General features: G+C 38.0%; 1 protein-coding gene across 15 annotated transcripts in view; it reads left to right on the top strand.

Annotated features, from left to right (window-relative positions):
• CREM (cAMP responsive element modulator) overlaps positions 1–13,514 on the top strand; it is a 68,251-nt gene that overhangs the window by 801 nt on the left and 53,936 nt on the right. For all 15 annotated transcript variants that reach the window (XM_057731986.1, XM_057731989.1, XM_057731996.1 and 12 more), the window contains exon 2: positions 6,524–6,623. In XM_057731986.1, coding sequence (XP_057587969.1) covers positions 6,580–6,623 — 44 coding nt within the window. In that variant the 5' untranslated portion in view covers positions 6,524–6,579. The remainder of the gene's footprint in view (positions 1–6,523; positions 6,624–13,514) is intronic.

The raw sequence follows: 13,514 nt of genomic DNA, 5'->3' as shown, positions 1-13,514 counted from the left end.
CGGGCGGCTCACCCGAGCGGCTTCCGAACATCTCTTCCTTTCCTGCCTCGTTCTCCCGGCTGCTGGGAGTGCAGCCACCCTTCCTGGAAATAAATAGAAACCGAGATGCGCAGGGCTAGAGGTCCAGTGTGAAGACTGTGTTAGATTACATGAACAATTCGTGTTTTTTTCCCTATGGGTACCACATTTTTCTCCTAGTCTCGATCCTTCTTTTGGACAACAGGCTGCTTTCCCCTCATAGGCTTTGAATCTTTGAACTTGAGGAACTTTTTTTCCTCAAAGAAAGGCAAATTGCACACAATGTGTTTTGGCTAACTTATGCTAAATATTAAAATACTGATGTTTAAAGAGCTACTTAGTGATCCACACACAACTTTTAAAAAGATGTTTCAGTGGGTTTGATTCAGGATGGGTAAACGCTGAAAGCATTGTCATGTTGTGTTGGCAACGACACAGACGTTTCTGGTGCATCTGTAAATAGTTCAGTGTAAGCACGTGCTTGATCAGTGACTTGCTGTTCAACTTGGAGTCTCTTTGGTGAGTCTGAAGTTGTAATGACACGGATGTTTTGTGTACACATTTTGTAAGAGTGTATGAATAAATGTTTATTGGATGTGTAAAATCAGAGGAACTCTCTAGTCTTTGTTTCGCAGTGTCCCAGCAGGTTACTGAAATTTGGTGAATTTAACAAACTCCAGACTCCACAGATTGCCCTAGTTTCCTACTGAGGCAAATCATCGCATGATTAAAATGAAATCATGTTTAGAATTACGGGCATCTCATGAAAAGTAAAGAGGAGTTTCAGGTTGTTAACATACGTCAGGAATGCCGACTGAATCTTTAGTAGTATAGACGTATATTCCTGTTCCTGTTTTCCCCAACCTGGTATTCTCCACAAGTTAATATTGGGCCAGGAAAGTAAAGCAGGTTTATTGTCGACGTGCATAGTCTATTGGAAAGTGCTCAAATGTCTTGTCCCATTTAGATAGACTTTTAAAAATAAAACTGAACCTTGCTAACACTTAGCTGAATCATTGATGTTTTGACATATGATCAACATTGGTCATTAAGGAAATTGACCTGAAGTGTCTTTGAATTCTGTTAAGTATTTCTACTTTATTGAACCGATGTGGACATATATAAAAATCAGCTTTGAAAAGAGTTACTGTCGTACACTGAATACAATTTCAATATTATCAATACAGGTATATACATTGTAAAAATATAGATTTCAGGGAAAGTTTCTCATCCATTATGCATATGTAGAAGTAAACTTTTAAATCATTTTGTTAATTTTCTTTTAAAGAACACAAGGTATTTAAAATACTTTTTACCATGGAATTGCATAATAGAGTGTGCAATAAAAAGTGTGCAATAAAATCATTTATGATTTTCCTTTAATAATGCTGTAGGATATCCAGTAGAAAATAAGGGAGGATGAAGAGGAAAATCTAAGGATGATGTTAGCAGGGATTTATCTTAATATTACTCATGAAGACAAGTTGAGTCTTACTAGTATGATTCAGTTATAGCAAATTTAAAAAATATCTACTTTGCAAATCTCTTGACTGACCTTCCCAGGAGTGTTACCGGGAATTACTGGCAAGGTGTATGTGAAACAGTTTTGAGGAAAAGCATGGGCTGGTAGGTTATTTGGGACTGTTTAGTTAACTCACTGATGAGGAAGGATGCTTGTCTCCAAGAAAACCTTACTGGCAACTTTTTGTGAGGCTCTTTTGAAGTCTCTCGGTTCTCCCCAAATGGGAAGCACCTTCAAGCGTACTTTCTGAACAGTGATACAACCAGACCAATCAAATGTCAAGTGAAATCCTGTGAAATTTTAACAGTGGGGTTCATGTGATTCTGATATTTTTACTTTTGAGAATAAACTCAGAAAATAAACTCAGTTTCCTCAAAGTTATCCTAGTGAAGCTTTTTTTTTTTAACACAGCAGACTTAAAATTAGACCATCCTAACTCAGAATGTCAAATGTCATAGAGTTTTGTTCATATTCTCAAACAGCCTCAATTTTTTCATTGGTAGCACAAAAATTGTTTTTTAGCCTAGAAACGGTGAGGAATTTATATCCTAGCATGGATTATGATGAAAGCTTCCAGCTCTGGTATTGGGACAACTGTATACCATGCATGAAGAAGATTGGGATGCTTTTGCACCTGTTAAAAGTGATGGAGGAGTTAAGTTTAACTTATTTAGGCATCTTTCTGCAGTTAGATACTAGTTTTGTTCATATGCACAAGATAGGACCGACCTACATAAGTATAATAACGTTGAAATTCATTTCTGTGAACTTTGGGTAATTCCAGTGTCTTATCTACTCTTTCCCAGATTTACTAGTTAGTAGTCAATGCAGTTGTACTTTATGTGTAGATAAGTGTTTTGAAATGTACTTAAAGTGCAGTAATGGAGTGTGCTGTTGAAAAGAAAAACCTACAATGATTAGTTAAGCAAATAACTTCCCCAAAAGATTGAAAGTTTTATTTCCTTTCGTGGGGGGAGGGGGCATTGGTGCTTGGAGAGGTAGAGGTAGGCCATGATTATTTGAATCTCATTTTTCATTTCCTCCTTTGCAGCAGATTCTGCTGTTCATTGACTGCAGTAGATGAAAGCAGGCACCAGGTGGGGAATGAACTGAAAAAGAGGTGCTTGAATAGTTAATCCTTTGGTGATTTTAGTAAAGAGTTAAGATTTCTTAATTATAGGTACCTGAAGCAATTAAACTGGAGTGGCCTTGAATCTATATTAGAATGCTGACTTTCTATATGATTCATATTCAAAATAGTAAAGACAGTATTTACAAGTGTTTCAAATAATTATTTGAAATAATTATTTATAAGAACTATTCCTGGCCACTTCTATTTTTACACAAAAGTGTAAAAAATGTTATTTGAAAGTTATTCTAACTTTGCTTCACAGAGATTACAAAACATTAAAAGTGGCATAATTTCCTGTTACTACTGTGTTGCTTTGTTTTTCCTGTACTCATCTCCTTCACCTAAAATGCACCGTAACCATAGGCTCATCCCTGTCAACTTCTCATAGATGGCTCTTTGTAGTTACATTTGACTCTTAAACCACATGGGCGTTAGGGGCACTGACCCCTGCTCAGTTGAATATCCCCATGTAACTTTTGACTCCCCCCAAACTTAACTACTAATAGCCTACTGTTGACCAGAAACCTTACCAATAACACAGTCAATTAAAACATATTTTGTATATTATATGTATTATATACTGTATTCTTACAAGAAACTAGAGAAAAAAATGTTATTAATAGAATCATATGGATGAGAAATACATTTGCAGCACTCTACTGGATTTATCAGTACCATAAGTTTACAAATGAATTGAATCATTTGTCAGTACGGCATCAGTATTGTCTTAGATGATACAAAACGTAGATGTTATACGTATTACTAACAGTGGACATCAAAAATGAGAAGATAATGTGAGAAAGAAATTTGTATTTATTTACAGGTGTAACTATTCATGCACTGTTAGTGAAGAAGCAGCAATATGATTGCCTTATGGTCGCCTAGTGTAATCGATATGATTGCATCAGGGTAGCCTAGCCCTTACACTACTGAGTGATCATTATAGAGGTTTATGGTGTACAGTATTACTGTCATGTCCATAATACAGTATTGGAAACGTTGTTTTTTTTTTTAAACCACTAACCTGTGATGTGGTTTCTCCAATTATGAGAGGCATACTGTATGATAATGTAATTCTCTGAAAGTCAATTTTAAAACGGTAAGAAAACTAACATTATTTTATATTAAATATCACTCACCTTATGCCTGTGTTAAGGATAGACTAGTATCTACATGTATTTTATGCATTCATGACATACCTAACTTTTTCTTAATTTTTTCGATAGTTGTAGGCTATGAGTTTCATCTGTGAGTTTTTTCAAATTGTTGCAACTCTCCAAAAATTTTTCCAGTATATTTATTGAAAAGAATCTGCATGTAAGTGCACCCACAGTGTTTCAAATCTGTATCGTTCAAGGGTCAACTGTGCTCCTCTCTTCCAGCTAGCCTTTTTCCCAACTTTTTAATTGACTTGGTTGAGAAAGGCCAGAAACACACTCTGAGCTTCATATTCTCCTGTTTGCTTTCAAGCCTTACTTGCTGCTGCTACTTACATCATAGTTAACCTATGAGGATCTCCTACTTTCCCAAAGAGCTGAAACCTGTCTTCATCCAGAACCTAAGAAATAGCTTGTACTTTTCTGTTTTCTTTCTCTTCCTGCTTCCATTAAAGGCATGCTGCCCTTTATTCTACATTCTTTTTATTTTGACCATGCTAATTGCAGTGGGGTTTTTGTGTTGCCCTTCTTGCAAAAACCATAGCTAACAAGGGATAGAACTCAAGTTAATACCCAGGTCAGCCTCCGGTGCCAAGTTGTTTATATCACACACTGCTATGCTATGACCACTGGACCACATTGCCTCCTGCGGAACGGGGGACAAAGGAAGTGGAGAGTGAAGGGAGAGGACTCCTGGGTAGGGTGGCTGAGCTGATGGTGATATTGGTCCCCAACCGAGATAAAAGTACAGCAAGAGGGGAGATGCAGAGCGAGGGAGTTGAGGTTAGTTTTAAAAATTTTAGGCTTGAGGATGTATGAATAAGCTATTAAGAGATATTGAATAGGCAGATACATAGAGGCTAGAGCTCAGGAGAGAGGGGTCCAGGCTGGAGGTGAGATGCGAGACTCATCAATTGGAGACGAACCAACCTGGGGGAGAGTGTGGAGGGTTTTGTGACTGGAAGCATGAGAATACCAACCCTTAAGAAGTGGGCCAAAAGACTGGATAATTTGGAAGGGAAGCATGAACATGGTGTCCTGAGGAGTTCAAGGAGGATGAAATTTGGGGAGTAGGAAATGCTATAGGCACATTAAGGAAGATAGGGACTAAAGATCATTCTTGAAAATTTGGCAAGCAGGCGATCAAACAGTGATGACTTCTTAGTAGTTGGAATAAAATAATTTTCTGATGAGTCTGAGTCAGGATCAAGTTTATCTGATGGTCACTATTCTGTTGTGAGACTGGTCATTTTCTCTCTTGATATCTTGTGGCGGTGGTGGCAGGAGGCTGGGACTGTCTTCAATGCTGGCAGCCTCTGGGAAGAGGAAATGGGTGGCTGTTCCAGGACTTCACCAACTACCTTTTTCAAATTTTTGGATTCTGAATCATAATGTATTACTTACTCAGAAATTAAAGAATATGGTATTTCCAAGAGAAATTGGGAATTCTCTCTTCTTATATGGTGCCATGCTTATCATCATTTTCAGATAATACTATCATTATTCCTTGTTTAAACGTCTGTCTCCCTCGTTAGAATCCAAGCTCCTGGAGATCAGGGACATTTTATTATCTGTGTCTTGGTGCTCAGCACAAGGGCTGGGGTATCTTGGGTGCCAATCACTGTTTAATAAATAATTGGCCCCTGCCCTCATGGTTGCACAATTGTTGTGGAAGATAAGATGTCCCCACGTAAAATGCCAGCATAACATAACACAGAATAAGGTTTAATCTGAAGGAATGTCACCATCCTTGTTCTTTGTTCATGTTGTAGGTGGCCTGGTTCAAATGCCCTACCTTTTCTCATCCCTATGGTAGGGTTGGTGGCAGGTGGTAACAGTAACCATTGTCCTGGTGCCCCGTAATGAGGTGCAACACACCTGCCTGCTGACTTAGTTTCCAAATGGGCGGGATGGTGTGACATCATTTTAGGGGAACCACTTAGGAGGGAGCCCTGAAAATAGCATGTTTGTGGCCAAGCACCACCAGTTGCTGACATAGACACCTGGAAGGAACTTAGGGATGCTGCTGTTGGTCCTTTCAAATCTAAAACAAATTGAGGGCTCACTGCTCTCGTTTCGTCTTTTTCTTTGCCAATTTTACTGCATTCAGCATGCTAAGTGTATATTTTAAAGAGATACTAGTAAAAGAAAAATGGAGTTTAATTGCTAGAGTGTCTAAACCAGCTTTAATGGATTAAAGGCTATCAGGGGAGATTTTAAAGGAACAGTTACTATTTTGTTTGGAGTTAGAATTCTTTGACAAAACCCAGTTTTGAAGTTAAGGTAAAGGAAAAATAGTTGATAAATTTGTTTCAGTGGAATGAAATTTGAGAAAATGATAGATTCATTCAGTTTAAGTAATTTATTATAATTTTAAAATAGAGCTGATACCTTTGAGCAATGTATAGTGTGTATGAAATGATTTATGCAGCACTGCTTTCTCTTCAAGAGAAAGTAATCTGATAAGTAGCACATGATTTAAATTTTTTGAATTTTTTTCCTAAGAAGATAAGGACATTGAATAGAAGTTAAGTTTGAAAAAAAATACGGAGTTGTTTTCACCTTTCTGTGCTTTTTTTTTTTTTTTTAAAGTTTTTTGGAAATTAGGGTATTCTGGTGTAGTTTTGAGAGATTTTAATTTTTTTAAAACAAAATCTTATTATCTCCCAGTTCAACATTATAATTTTACTGCAGGATAAATAAAGAAGAAAACGGGAAGGAGCGAAGCATTGATCACAGATGTCTTAATAATGAGCAAATGTGGCAGGAAAAAATATATCAAGACAAATCTAAGGTAGGTGGATATATAATTTTTCTGTTCTTTTGAAAGCAAGTTCTACTTAAAGGAACTTCCCTGGTGGTCCAGTGGTTAAGGATCCCTCTTCCAATGCAGGGAACACGGGTTCTATCCCTGGTTGGGGAGCTAAGATCCCACATGCCTCGGGGCAACTAAGCCCACTTGCAGCAACTACTGAGTCCACATGCCACAACTGGAGAGGAGCCTGTGAGCTGCAACGAAAGATCCTGAGTGCTTCAACTAAGACTGACACAGCCAAATAAATAAATAAATAAATAAATATTAAAAAAAAAAAGTTCTACTTAGCTTAAAGTTAAAATGATGGATAAATTAATGCTGTATATCTATAGTAATATATCTATAGTAATAGGTATACACCATTAATAGATAATAGATATTATATTTGTAAAAATATAATAATAACATGTACTCAAATTGCTCAGCCATTCAATTAAGGAGTTTCTTTTCTACCATGTACTTTGTGAGGCAATGCAGAGGATGAGTGAACATTCACAGTCAGCTCATTCTAAGTGCTGGCCTTTTCATTTAGAAAGGAGACCGTATGTAAGGATGTGAACAGAGTTTTCGTTTTCCTACTTACACTTGTACCTAAAGTTGTAAAACAGAGGGAAGTTTCTGCCAATGTTTTACAGGAATCCAAATATTATTTCTCAGGTTTTCTTTTAGTTACTTTTAGAGACATTCTGGTTCATCAAAACTATTTAAAAATAGACAATAGAAAGAACTTTAATTTTTCCTTTTGCTGCTGGCCATTTTTCCTTTTTCTATTTTTAAAAGAGGTGAAAAAATTTTACAAGGGTATATATAGTTGCTCTGCAGTGTAACATGTCTTTGCAAGTTGGATACAGCTAAGATTTTAGAAGTTATAAGTTAATGGTACACTTTAATTATAATTAGGAAACTGCCTTTGTCTTATTTTTCATTTAGATATTTTTGGCCTGTATTCCTTTTCTCTCCTTTGTTCCTATCTTTTAAGAACACTTTCCTGAGTACTTAGGATAGTGTTTCTTTAAAATGTGTTTTCCTTTTTCTTCTCATTTTTCATTCTCTTTAAATATCTTATGTGTTCTTGATGCATAGGTATGCCGAAATAACATTGGTCATCAATTACCTCCATGTTTCTATAATTGTAAATATAATTTTTACAAATATATTCCTTTGTATTCATTTCTTGAAAATATGTTGTACAAATCATATACAAACAGTACCATACTGTTTGTCATAGTTCAGTATTTTGGGGAGTTTTTGCAGTTTGATGTAGATGTTCTACTAAAGGCCTAAAAAATAACAGAGTAAACAAACAAATGCAATTCTACCCCCACCCCCAAAAGTAGTTCACACTAGAAGTCTTTGAAAATTATGCTCCTGGGTGGATCCTATTCTTTTAAAACAATAGTTATATTAACATTTATTAAACTGAATCCCAGTATATTCAGAACATATTGGGATAACATTTACTTTTCTACTGAAGAAGAAAATGGTTTGCTAATAATATAAAAAAGATTTTAGAAGAAATATTTAGCTCTCATAAGAAAAGAATGTTGCCACTACCATTAATCATTTGTAAGTTTAAATACGCCCATTTTAGCAAATCCTTATCGGTTCTTTAGAATTGTGGAACCGAATGTTTGCCAGTATTTTGCTTACTGTTAGTTTATAGTGCTTAATGAACTTTTTAATTTGTTTTAGTTTTTTATTGTTTTATGTTGTATGTTTTTATTTTTAAATATTCTGTAATTTATATTTCCTAATTGCTCTTTTTCTAATTTGGATTTGTTTAAGATTAAAATATTACATAATTAATTAAATTATAGATTATTAATACTAGTATAACTGTTTAAAATTTGTTATAGAAAGTGAGATTTGGGGGGAAATATTGTATGATACACTGCTTTAGTTTTCGCTATAAAGTATGTACGTGAACAGTGCAAGATTAAAATGGATCTTTCTCTTACACTTTTTAAATAAATTCCATTGGGCCTAGCTGAGGCTGATTTAGAGATGTTAGTGTTGATGTACATCATTTCCAGCAGCGGTCTGGGTCCTGTATTTCCTGCTGAGTTAGTGTTTGAAAATACCCAGTACAGTGCCTGACTCATGTTGAGCACTTCAATGTTAATTGAATCTTCTGCCTGAGTCCTGGCCTGGGGTTGGTTTTTAGTGGCTTTAGGAGGTTGTACTTGAGAACAGTTGGCTATAGATCAGCAGAATGAACTTATTTGAAAATGATAGGTTGTATAAATTGGTAGTGCTGACCTTACTCTTCTGTAGATGATTTTCACCTTAAAATAAATTGATTTAGTTTCAAACTTTTACTGAATGACATGTACTGGGCACTGTACGAGGCACTCCAATAGAATAAAATGGAATTAGATTAGAGCCTCTACATCCTAGTGGGAAAGACAAAGCATATCCAAATGAAGATTGTGACAACAGTTGCAGCATACTCAAAAGCACACCATTTTGTAAAATGTGTCTAAATGGGACTACTGCTCAGGGCACTGGCTGTAGAAGGAACCTTGAGGTCACACTCCCAAGACCTCTTGTTCATCCTCTGTTATGCAATCTGTTGTGTGCCCTGTAGAAAGTCACTTAATCTCTCTGAACCTTATTTTTATCATTTTAGTAATACCTAAGAGTTGCATAGTCTTCCAGAATAGTTGATTGCTTGGCTTATTCAATGATTATGGTAGATTCTGTACTAGGCACTGGAAATACATTGAAACCCAAGATGTTATCTCTACTGCTCACACTAGCGCTAGTACTTTGTGGACACATGTGTAATATGCTAGACAGATGCTGAGTTGGAGGGATTGCACAAGATGCTCTGGGAACTCAGAACAAAAAATCTAATTCTGCCCAAGGCTATTAGAAGTAGGCTTTTGAAAGATGGTGTCCTTAAGCCAGGCCTTGATAAACGAGTAGAAATGTGCCTGTTGGACAAAGAAGGGGTGAAGCATTCCAGGAAGAAGGAAGAGCAGATATAAAAGATTAGAACTGGGGGAATAAGATGTGTATTTGACCAAAAAAATGGCTCATAAGGAGACTAGAATGCAGAGTGTGGGATGGAATGGAATAACTGAAGATGAGGCTGTAAAGAAAAAAATCAGGTTACATTGTGAAAGAGACAGAATGGCATTTTGGCTTGGTAACTGAGAATAGGGACTTTGGAAAAAGACCTTAGCTTGAAACCTGGCTTTGCCACTCAATACCTTTGTGGTAAAATCAGATTCTTAACCTCTTTATGTCTCCTTTTCCTCATCTCTGAAAGAAGAACTAGCTGTATTGCCCTTATAAAGTTGTTACGGGTGAAAACTAGTAGGCATTTACCACATGATAAGCACTTAACAAATGGTACTTGTAGTTATGATTATTGTAAGAAGCTTGGATTTTATCCTACGGTCAATAGGAAGTGCCTGAAGAGTTTTAAGCAGGAATATGTTTTAGAAAGATGACTATTGGCAAGACAGTGGTGGCAGAGAAAATTGTTCTTTGGAAGGTACAATCATCCCACCTGGTGATGACGCTGTAGGGAATGAAAGGGAGAGGGTTTCAGGGATGACACTCAGGTTTCCACTGGAGCAAATGGTTGGAAGGTGGGGCCCCATTTCCTGAGATAAGAAACTCAGAGAAGGAACATGTTTGTGGAGGAAGAAAAGGAGGTAGTTTTGGACCCATTGAGTTTGAGGTACCTGCAGGACATCTACTTGGAGATGTTAAATAGGCACTTGGATATATGATTCTGGAATTCAAGACAGACTTCTGGGCCAGAGATCTAGATTTGAGAGTCATAAGCTCAAAGCTGGTGCTTGAATCTAGAGAAATGGATGACATTACACAGGGGGAGATTGGAGAGTGAGGCCTGAAGGCTAACCAGAGCCCTGAAGATGTGCAGTGTTGAAGGTTGACATAGAGTAGGAGAAGGAATTGGCAAAGGAGCTTGTAGAGAAATTGTCAGAGAATCAGATGAGAGCAGAAAATCAGTATCATGACCTCAAGATAGAGTCCAAGAAGGAAGATGTCAGCAGTTTTGAGTGTTGCTGAGGGATCAAACAAGATAGGACTTAGAGTGAACATTGCATTCAGTGACCGAGATTGATTACCTTCACTAGAGAGGTTTCAGTGAGGCAGAAACCAGCTTGGGATTGTCTGGGAGTAGGTGGGAGGTGAAGAAATGGAGATAGTGTTGGCAGTTCTTTAAAGTAGTTTAGCAGGGAGAGGAAGAAGAGAGGTTCAAGAGAACAGCTAGAGAAGGCCTTCTGGTTCAATGGTTTTGTGTGTGTGTGTGTGTGTGTGTGTGTGTGTGTGTGTGTGTGTGTGGTTGGAGAGATTTGAACAAGTTTAAATCTTGATAGGGGGAGACCATTGGGGAGGGCAGAGGGTAATTGTCTGTGTAATGCCCCCATAGTGTAATGAAGAGGGATCCCAAAGACAGACAGAGGAATTTAAGGGTGGGGAGCAGGAAGCAAGGGAAAATGGTGGGTGTAGATGTAAGTGGATTTGTTGATTTGGTGGCAGGAAGTTGCGGGGGTTCTCATCTGAAGCAGGAGGCAAGGTCTCACATGGAATATGGTGGTAGGTGAGCTCAGGGATTTGAGAAGAGGGAGACTTGAAGCAGTAGCAGATTATGGGAGAGTAACCTTCCGGGTAAGCAATAAGATTGCTGCTTCTATGAGATTGAAAACTGAATTCAATAACCTTAATAATATTCTGTTTTATAATTTTGTTCAGTATTGTTCATCAGCCTTGGTGGAGGCATAGAGGAGACTGAATTGGTTTTATCTGAGATTGGTATTTACTAAGCAGATAAAATGAAAGGAAAAGGGATGAAAGAATTTAGGATATTGGGAAACAATGGTTAAAATGAGAAACCATGGATTCTAAGGAGACTAGAACAGGATGTGAAGAAAGGGGGAGGCTGATTGAAAGGGAGAAAGTGGTCTGGAGATCAGTGTGGTGGAAATACAAGCATGATGGGAGTAATTCAGGGCAGGTGTGAGCTGAGAGGATAGGATATTGGTAGAGTGGGATGTCAGAATAAATTATTTCAGAGGTGGAGCAGTTTTGGACACTGACAAGGTACAGTGTACAGCCAGCCACTCGAGTAGAAGGCTGAAGTGGAGAGAAGAAAGTCATTAACTGAGGCCTCAGGGTGAGGGATGGGTCCTTTGCTTTCAGTGTTGAACATAACACAGAATGATGAAGAGGAAAGCTTTTTTCTTTTAAGTCAGGAGGCAAAGTCTTCAGTGTCAGTCCTTGAAGTAGAAGCTGATGATTGTCATATGGATGAGTAGTATAGGATGGTAGTATGTGGATGAGTAGTATAGGATGGTAGTATGTGGATGAGTAGTATAGGGTGGTAGTATGTGGATGAGTAGTATAGGGTGGTAGTATGTGGATGAGTAGTATTGGGTGGTAGTATGTGGATGAGTAGTATAGGGTGGTAGTATGTGGATGAGTAGTATTGGGTGGTAGTATGTGGATGAGTAGTATAGGGTGGTAGTATGTGGATGAGTAGTATAGGGTGGTAGTATGTGGATGAGTAGTATAGGGTGGTAGTATGTGGATGAGTAGTATAGGATGGTAGTATGTGGATGAGTAGTATAGGGTGGTACACCCCATCACCTTGAGCTGCAGTGGACAAGAGTTTTTATGAAGGAGCAGAGGAAGGACAGCTGGGATCGGGTCAACATTGGGTTCTTGATTCACTGTGGGAAGACAAGTAGCTCCCTCTTCAGGGGGCTGTAGGGGGCTTTGGGAGTTCCAGATAGCACATTGCAAAGGCTTCGAAGGAGAGCAGGAGTGAGCAATTGTATTATGAGGGGAAGGGAGGCACCGGTTATGAGAATGAAAGCGAAATGTGAGAGAAGCTTTGATCTTTGACATTGGCTGGGGAAACAGGAACGTAAGATGTTAGTGGATATGATTCTGGCATAGGTGAAAGGACATTGCAGTTTAGTCATGGCTTACAGGGGTACAGGGGGCCTTACTGTGATGTGTGAGTGGACGGTAGCAGTTGTGAGGAGCAGTGTTGCAGCTGCGTGGTCCAGTGTTGGGATAGCAGGTTAGTAGATGATGCCAAGTGTGGCAGGGAGGCTGAAAGGGGAGGGGCGGGGGTGGGGTGCTGCTAACATTCTATTTCTGCCTTTCTTCCCTAGGAGGCTCAGGGCCTCATGGCAACGTGGTGTGGCTGATATTTAGCTATATGGGTTTTTTGGTAGTTTGTCTGGTACTGACTCACATACAAACGCGTGATTCTAACTTTGGAGCTTGAGTGGATAGTGATGCTTTTCGAAGGGACAGGTGTCTGTGAAGACTCCAGGTTAAGATGCTCACTAGGAGGGGGAAGCACAAATGCAGATTTGGGAGTCAAATGCATACAGGACTGAGGAAGTCGAAGTGTGTAGACTGGAAAAAGAAAAAGGGTAAAGGATTGAACTCTGGAAATACCCAGGAAAATAAAAGAGGGAACAGTGAACGTGAGTGCCTGAAACAGTATGTCTAAAACACTTTCATGTGCAAAACATTTTGAAATGTTTAAAAACTTATGAAGTCTTTTATTATATCTCAAAATACAAGTCCTGAATAGCTTAGGTTTACTTTTTTAAGCATTAGGTGCCTTTTGGGTGGGAGTCTTCCTGGCTTCTATTATGTGTACTCCTCTTTCCTTAAATTATATGGAATATAATTATTTTTTTCTTAATGACTCAGGATAGTTATTGTGAATATCAGTTATTGAATTTCAACTCATAAATCCTTCCATTTCCCGAATATAAAGAACTAGGAAACTTTACCCTGTATGGGCCCAAATTGCTACACACTTGGGATTCTTTTTTTAAAATGAATTTTAAAAGTTTTATTGAAGTA

This window comes from Hippopotamus amphibius, chromosome 4 (genome assembly GCF_030028045.1).
Source record: "Hippopotamus amphibius kiboko isolate mHipAmp2 chromosome 4, mHipAmp2.hap2, whole genome shotgun sequence".
Classification (NCBI taxonomy): domain Eukaryota; kingdom Metazoa; phylum Chordata; class Mammalia; order Artiodactyla; family Hippopotamidae; genus Hippopotamus; species Hippopotamus amphibius.
This window is presented reverse-complemented; position numbering and strand designations above follow the sequence as displayed.